The sequence below is a fragment of the Micrasema longulum genome, unplaced genomic scaffold (genome assembly GCF_059751315.1).
Source record: "Micrasema longulum isolate JH-2025_06_02 unplaced genomic scaffold, ASM5975131v1 h1tg000696l, whole genome shotgun sequence".
NCBI classification, from domain to species: domain Eukaryota; kingdom Metazoa; phylum Arthropoda; class Insecta; order Trichoptera; family Brachycentridae; genus Micrasema; species Micrasema longulum.
The window spans coordinates 202590-211335 of NW_028277892.1; the positions used below are offsets into that span (position 1 = coordinate 202590).

General features: G+C 33.0%; 1 protein-coding gene across 1 annotated transcript; it reads right to left on the reverse strand.

Moving 5' to 3' along the window:
- Nucleotides 1-599: 599 nt before the first annotated feature.
- On the reverse strand, nucleotides 600-7653 carry LOC148279592 (uncharacterized). Its single transcript, XM_088229687.1, has 2 exons — nucleotides 7507-7653; nucleotides 600-1666 (listed from the first exon to the last, which is right to left on the reverse strand). Exons 1-2 carry the CDS (start codon nucleotides 7516-7518, stop codon nucleotides 761-763), a joined length of 918 nt encoding a protein of 305 aa, XP_088085813.1. The 5' UTR covers nucleotides 7519-7653; the 3' UTR covers nucleotides 600-760.
- Between the last annotated feature and the right edge of the window lie 1093 nt (nucleotides 7654-8746).

Here is an 8746-nt window from a genome sequence, read left to right on the forward strand (position 1 = left end):
ATTAATTTATTCTTCTTAATCAATCAATTATAGAATGATAGTGTTCCGAAAGATTGGTAGTTTCCAAAAAGCCGTCCCACCAATCAGGACAACTCACCGAAGAGAACTAGTAACGTCACGCGTTGAGTAATTAAAAAAATATATAACTTTAAAAAGTCGTAGCGAAGATAATACGATACACATTTTATTTTTGCTTAGTTTGACAGTCTATTATCAAATAAAGCAATTTTAAAACCACTGAACTTCCTAATTCTGAATACTTTTAACTTGTTTTGTTCTATCTGCTGTTCTTGTTCCTTATTAGCGTAAGCCATAGACACCATAATAATTGTGTTTGTGTATTTATTTATTTTACTTTTAAAATTAATTTCTATTATTGTTGTATTTTTTATTTGTTTTTGGTCAGGCTGTAAGAAATTGCTAGTGGCAGTAAGTCCGCCATTTAGTGTTGACATCCGGGGAGCAAGGGAGGCATCGGGGGTCCAACATCATGGGAGGAGTGCTCTCCGAAAACTATATTGTATTCTCTTAATAAATTTACGTTACATAATATTTAACTTACACAAATAACAACATTTTTAGCCGGGAATGAAATAAACTTTTTTTTTCAATTTTTATTTTATTTCTTTATTTTCCAGGTTTTGTTTCGACGAAGAGGAGCCAATAAGCTATTTTACAAAAGTCTCAAATAATTATCATATTTCATTCAGTCTGCTGAAAATAATTTCTTAATTTCAAATTGACAGTTTGGATTCAAAATTCAAAGCTGGTTTTGCGATTTAGCCTTTTCATGGGCTTCAAGGTGAGCTGCCCTCGCTTCAGCAACTTCCGGGGTCTCTTGAGGAGCGACCGGAGCTACGAAGACTGGAGCTTCAATAGCCTTGGGGGCCTCTGGAAGATTAGAAGCGGCGACTCTGAAACCATTGCTATCAGCGATGTAGTTCACATTCTGGACGATTCCGTTGGAGTCCAAGTACGAATACCCTCCGCTCGTGGTGCCATCGAAGGATCGGGATTCAGCTTTGGCAGATAAGCCGTCGTTATATCCGTAACTGTACTGACCAAGGTTGTCTTTGACTTCGTATTGGGTAGAGATGACGGGAGAATAATAGTAAGCTAGAGGAGTGAAGATAGCAGAGCGTCGGCGCCGACGTAAATTTTCAGATGATTCACCTGACCCTGTTTCTTCAGCAGCAGCTTTGGCTTCTTCGTGAGCTTTAAAATGAGCAGCCCTAGCTGCAATTACCTCTGGTGTGTCTTCTGGTGCTTTCAATTCTTCACTTTGATCTTTTTGCTCTTCAATTCTGGCTGTTTCCACTTGCGACTTTGGTTCTTCTTGCGCTACTGGTACAAGTGGTGCCGCAGGAGCAACGAAAGGAACTACGAAATGAGGAGCTTGTTGGGGTAAGTTTGTGGCTGCTACTCGGAATCCATGGATAGGGTCGCTGATGTAGCTGACGGTCTGGATGATGTTGTTGGCGTCGATGTAGGAATAGCCTCCGTGGGTCACTCCGTCGATGGTTCGGAACTCCTGCTTGGACGAAGGTCCTCCGTGGTAGCCGTAGGAGTACTGCCCAAGGGTGTCTTGAGAGTGGTAGTGAGAGACGGAAGGGATGATGGCCACGAGGGATCCATGAGCTACTGACAGCACGCAGCAAACCGCAATCTGTAACGTAAAGAATTGTTTTAAACCACTTTTTTTTATGTACAATGTTTTCTGTGTCATCTTCGTGTAGTAAGCGAACTCATATAAGTGTTATTATCCTCCCTATCTTTAGTTTGTTCGTATTTGACCAATTCTCTTAGAAATCCAAAAGTGCATTTCTGTATTTACTTAATTTGTATTGATAACTAATTAATTACTAGAAATCGGATTTCATGCGCTATCAAAATGCTAGAATATGAATAGCTAGAATAACAAAAGTAAAAATAACGAATCACTGAAGAATAGTAATTTCATATTGTTTATTTCAAAAGGTCAAATGATCATCATCATACCCTTTACCACGCTGAAGGGTGCATAGGAACTGAATCGGTACACCAATTGCAGCGATCACGATCGTTCGTCATACAAAGGTAAGGCGATCAGTCTTATGCTTCAGATTCCGGTCCAGAGACAGTGAAATATTCCATATGGGAAGGTTTCATGTTTCCAGCTTTTCAGTAAGATCTAATTTTCATATAACTCTGTATGATTTATTGATGTATTTTTCCTATTAAAAAAATTTACAGAAATTCTTCTGTGACCAGGAAATTCTAAAATGCTTTCTTTTATTATAGAACCAAAATCTTTAACGTCTTTTTTATACGGAAATATGAATCGTGCATATTGTTAGCGGACAATATCCGGACGAAAAACCATGTCTGTAACACAAAAAAGTAGCCAGTGCATGCAACGATCCATGGAAATACAGATGCTCGGTGTATGTCTAAGAGACAGAGTAGGAAATGAAGAAATAAAGCGCTGAACCGGAGTCGTGGATATCATCAATCGTGCTGCGAAATTGAAATGGCAGTGAGCAGGACACTTGGCAAGGCAAAATGATGGCAGGTGGACACCCAGAATAATAAAGAGTAGGCCATGGGCAAACAAAAGAAGCGTTGGAAGGTCACAGAAAAGATGGGTCGACGACATCGCCTCTATTGCTGGTAAAACATGGATGATGAAAGCGGGTGATTGGAAGTTATGGAGACGTTTGGAAGAGGCCTTTATCCAGCAGTGGAGAGGATAAGGCTGAAGAAGAAAGAAGAAAAAAGCGTATTTAAATATACGTCCAAAAAAGAAGAGATGCAATGCAGAAAAAAACATTAATAATATTTTTTAATGTTTGAAGTGCACTTACTTTGTGGAACATTATAAATAGATTAAAATAAAATAACTTTTTATTTCATGCAGTACTTTTAAAAAAATACTCCAATTAGTTTTGCCAACATTGCCTCCTTCAGGAATAATTACAAACCATCCCACAAGTAACTCTTTGGTTTATGATCAACCCTAAAGAATGCTATGCGTTGATGAAACTAGTTGGTCAATGAATTAAAAAACAAAGTGGTACATAAAAGGCAAAGTTATTTTTATTTTGATATGTTTGGTCATTTATTTATCGTCGCTTTTAAATCGTTAAATCAATTCATTATGATTAAAGGATTTTGGCCTTCTTACCGCACGTGGGATCGAACCAGAACCAGTATTTAGATGTTACTTAAACTGGATCGCTCGAATCAACCATTACTCATTGTGAAATATGAACTACCGCGCCCAAACCGGTCAAAATTAACATTTGAAAAATTCAATAAATTAATTCAAGGACCCCAGAATTCAGATTTGCAGACAAAATACAAATTTATGTACATTCAAAATATCTGCGAAACTGCTTTGAGAAAGTAACTTTTCTCTGTGTGTCCAGGGGGATAAGAATACAGTTCTAAGTGTGAAATAGAGCCAGAATTCTGGATTAGTATTTTTTTGGCTCGATAGCTGCTTTGAGGTAAAAATCCTGAATAAATTCCGAGTGCAGATAATTCCACCTTATTGAGTAGCGGTGAGCTTAAAGTCCCAGGTTTAATGAGAAAGATCAGTGATTTTTAAAAATTATTATCGTTTTTTTATGTATCGTATAGTGCTTTAATTTTTTGCAGATTTGAATTTTTTAAATTACTCCGCATGTGACGCCTCAAATTATTTTTTCCTTCTTCTCAGTGAGTTTTGCTGATTGGTCAGTTGAATAACCGTAAACCGGAAATCTGTCACAACTCTCTTACCATTGGTTGATTCGGAAGAACTAGTGACGTCATTCAAAGTTTTTCTTTTTTTTCATGCATTTTTAAGAAACTTCGTAGTAAAATTTAATTTTTTAATTTAGACAGTAGACAATATTTATAAGATAAATTCCATTATACAAATTTATAAAGAAGGATAAATAAAAGAATTCGAGTTGAATAAGTCACTCAGATACCAAAATAATATTAAAAACAATAAATTTCACACACACCACAAGTCATGGTCAAAATAGCTTTGTCTTCAAGGGTGTCTAAAATTACAATAATCTCCCCAATGAACTAAAAAGTATTAAAACTAATATATCTATTAATAAATTCAAAGTAAATCTAAAGAAATTTTTTAAACAAGTGCAAAAACTGCATTCAATTTTAATTAGTAGGAATATATTCTTATTTTCTGTTTATATTTATGTATATATGTTTTTGTTTTTTCTCATGTACTCGAATATTCCAAATTATATAAACCCTAATAAAAAAACAACTATAACAGTCTAAGTCACTCTCCAAGCGCAAGAGTTAGTCTCTTTTTTTGGAGAGTTACAGTTATAATATTTACTAGATGTAAAAAAATGATATGTATATATTTTTTTAAAAACATTTACCATTTATGAAATTTATTAATAAAAGATAAAAAAAAAAATAAAAAATTTTATGGCGCGTAAGAATACGTTTGTTTGTATCCAATTTTCTTAAGGGCTAAATTTCCTCATTCCTGGCAGGGTGGGCTTGAAATCGTGAATCAGGCCGTAGTCCTGTGGCTAGTGTCACGAACCATACTCTAAACAAACTTGATCCCTATTTTCAAATGGTGAGTTATTTACAACTCGTTGAAAACGGCTCCCAAAATTGAAGTATTTTGGTAATTTATAAGAACGCAAAACGATTTTTATACATTCTGACTTTAAAGATTTTTTGAAGTGAAATATTTTATTGTTCCTGGACCGGCTCTTGAAATTTAAGACTGATTACCTTACCTTCATGAGACAAATGATCAAACTACGCAGAGTTTGGTTTACTAATGCAATGACTTATGCACTACAGGATGCAGAAAGAAGGAAGAAGAAAAATATTATGAAAAATGAAAAAATATATTAATAAACCAGTGGTTTTCATTCATAGCTAAACATTGAGTGTACATTATTATATTATTATTTTTTTATTATAAGGAATCGCAGCAAAATTCACACGAAAGCAGAAGTATCTGACGATTTAAACACTATACAATACAATGGTAAGAAGGATAAAATTTATAAATATATAAATATATATATTTATATATATATATATACATATATATGTATGTGTATGTAAGGATGTTTGTGTATATATGTATGAATATTTATGTGGGTATGTGTATGTGTACATATATGTATGTATATATGCATGTATATGTGTGTATGTGCGTGTATGTGTGTGTATGTATATGAATGTTTATAATGGTGCACACGTGTGTGTGAATATATATAGAAATATATAAATAAACATATATGTAAGTCTATCTTAGCACGAGTCTTCTCTTACAAGGCAATACTTTTTTTTTTTTTTTTTTAAATTAATATATATATTTTTTTAAAGGGTTTAACCCGCTAAGCCTTTATTTTAAGGCTTTTCAACAGGTGGGATAAAGGGGATATGGAAGGAGGTAATGAAAAATACACCACAACACCCAGACCAATTGAGGAAAAAACCTTTCTTGGATTTTTTTCTTGCAACTGGCGGGAATCGAACCCGCGACGCCAGTTTCACAGTTGGCCGTCTAACCAACTACGCCACGGCGTCTGCCTAATAATATACATTAAAAAAAAAATTAAAAATTAAAAATAAACAAAAATAATCCGGTGTATATTTTATTACCATATCATTAGCAACTAAGAAAGCAATAGTAGTCTATGTCACGCTCATAAGCGCGTCGGAGCGCGAGACAGATTTTTTTCATAATGCATATGCCTAGCGATGTCATAACATGGGCGTATTCACAGATACTAAACAATTCATATGTGTAAGTTTTGCGAACGCGCCAGCTTTAATAAATTCACCAGTGATTAAACTTGGTATAAAGTTACGCCAAGGCAAAGTGGTGGAATATGGATGGAAATAACATCCGTATTCTACCGCTATAATAAAGATGATATTCCCATCCATATTCCGCTACTATGCCAACGCGTAACTTTATTCCAATTTAATAAGTATGGCCCAGAGTGGATCGATATTATTATTGTATATGATGTTAATATAAATTATGTCTGTTTTTTACACCGGTTAGTTTATTCAACAATATTTTGAGTAAGTACAAATATTTGTCGACAGGCTAGATTTCCTTCGTAATGAGATATTAAGATTTAAATTTATTGAAACAGATGGGGGCAACATTTTTGAAAAGAGAATATAGAAGTCTAGGCATTTACAAGACTTATGACCTGTCATTTGCTGATTTAAGTGTAAAAATAATTCTAAAATTTTAAGCGTTTTCAGGCGTTGCCTAGTAGGTAAATTAATTCACCCAGACGAATCTCACCCACACCAATAAAGGTTTCTACTCTTTCACTTCACAAAATTTGACAGGTGGGAGAATTGAGGAAATGTAGATATTAAGCGTTGACAGATTGGTGAATGCTACATAGTGAATAAAGAAGCCTCTTTAACCAGCCCGACAGGTCATGAGGCCTGTAAATGTCCAAACTAATATTCCACTCTCAAAAATTTTTTCCCTCTTTCTTCCAATACTTTTAAACAATTTAATGTATTTGATTAGGAAAATGACAACAATTTTTACAAAACACAGAATTTAAAAGTTTGAGAAACTAAATTACTAAAAATAGCCGTTATGCTTATTCCCCAGTGAATTCCATATTTTTTTCAGGATGTCGTGAATAAAGAAACATAATAAAATATACATTATGTATTGTATGAATGGATATGAGCTTTCTCTACAAAATTATTAATAACTTAATTGATAGCCCAGAAATTGTTAGAGGCATTTCATATCGAGTCCCTGTCCGTAAAACTCGTCAATCTGTACTCTTCGAAATTCCTAACTCAATGACTAATTATTTAAAAAATAGCACTCTTCGAAGAATACAGATCACCTATAATGTCAGTTTTAGTGACATCGACATTATTACATTGTAAATACCATATTTTTATCAGATCTGTTAGACATTTTAAATATATCTCCTGCTTGACTTTTAACTTTTAATTTGACTTTTAATTTTATCTTTCAATTTTTACTTTTTAATTTTAATTTTGACTTTTACTTTTGATTTTTTTTTTTTTTTTTAAAGAAATATTTGCGTTCTTATGATTTACCCATATATTTTATTTTGAGGACCATTTTCAACGAGTTGTAAATAACTCACTATTAGAAAATAGGAATCAAGTTGGGGTAGAGTAGGATTCGAACCACGGACCTTTGGTCCGTGAGTCCAAGACACTAGCCACAGGACCACCATCCGATTATTTTAATTTTAACTTTTGATTTCAACTCTTCATTTATACTTATTCATATGTACATCTACAACCTGCATCTAATTAATTATTGATGATTGTGAATTTTAAAAAAGAATTCAATTTTAGAATTCAATTATTTTTCCCCTCTCCTCCTGCATTCATAATTAATTACTGTGAAATCTGTAATTGTTCTTACTTTTTTAATTGTTCTTTTGTACCTTGTATTTATATAAAGACTGTATGATTTCCTTAATAAATGAAAAAAGGGGGTGTACTTACGAAGGCTTTCATCCTTGATTAGTTCGTCGAATAGTTGAATGAAATAATCGTTGAATCACTGTTTGCAACCTCCTAGAGACAATCCTCGTAGGACTGTTGAACAAAACTGTACCAAAGGACGTATCTAGGACGCTTATATACTCCCGCCACTCCCGGTGGCTGCTCATATGTAAGGCGATAAGAACTTGTTCGCACAAGCGAATCAAAAATTATAATCAAGTTGATCCAGTTGCATTTGACCAATTGTCCAAGTCTTCTAGTCGCGTGCATAAAATAATTATTTAAGTATTTTTAATTCAGCCCTATACACCACATTTAAGTATTTATTTATTTATTAAGGAAATCATACAATCTTTATATAAATACAAAGTACAAAAGAACAATTAAAAAAAGTTAGACCAATTACAGATTTCACATTAATTTATTATGAATGCAGGAGGAGAGGGGCAAAAATAATTCAGTTCTAAAAAAATAAAAATATGAAATTATAAATATTAAATAAAAAGTACATAAAAGGGAGAAGACATTGTATAGCTCCAACTTTACTTTCCTATCCTCTCTCTCTCTGCTTCCATGAACATTTATCATTCTTAGTAAAAATTCACAACCAACAATAATTAATTAAATGCAGGCAGTAAATGTACATATAAATAAGTAAAAATGAAGAGTTGAAATTTAAAGTTAAAATAAAAATAAAATGGAAACCCAAAGTTAAAATTAAAATTAAAAGTTAAAATTTAAAATTAAAAAAGTTAAAATTAAAAGATAAAATTAAAAATCAAAATTAAAAGTTAAAAGTAAAAGTTAAGCAGGAGATAAATTTAAAATGTCTTTGACAGATCTGATAAAAATATGGTATTTACAGTGTAATATGTCGATGTCAGTAAAACTGTCATTATAGGTAATCTGTATTCTTCGAAGAGTGCTATTTTTCACATAATTAGTCATTGAGTTAGGAATGTCGAAGAGTACAGATTGACGAGTTTTACGGACAGGGACTCGTTATGAAATGCTTCTAACCGTTTCTGGGCTATCAATTAGGTTATTAACAATTTCATAGAGAAAGCTCATATCCAACATGGTACGCCGAGTTGAGAGATTCTTAGAAATTAAAAAGGCTATTCATAATAAGAAAAAAAGCAAATAAACAACATTTCCTTTAGTCTACTTTTGTCTAGTTTTAAGCGTATCTATCTCAAATAACGCTTTCCATCCTTACAAGACAAAAGGACTTGATTTA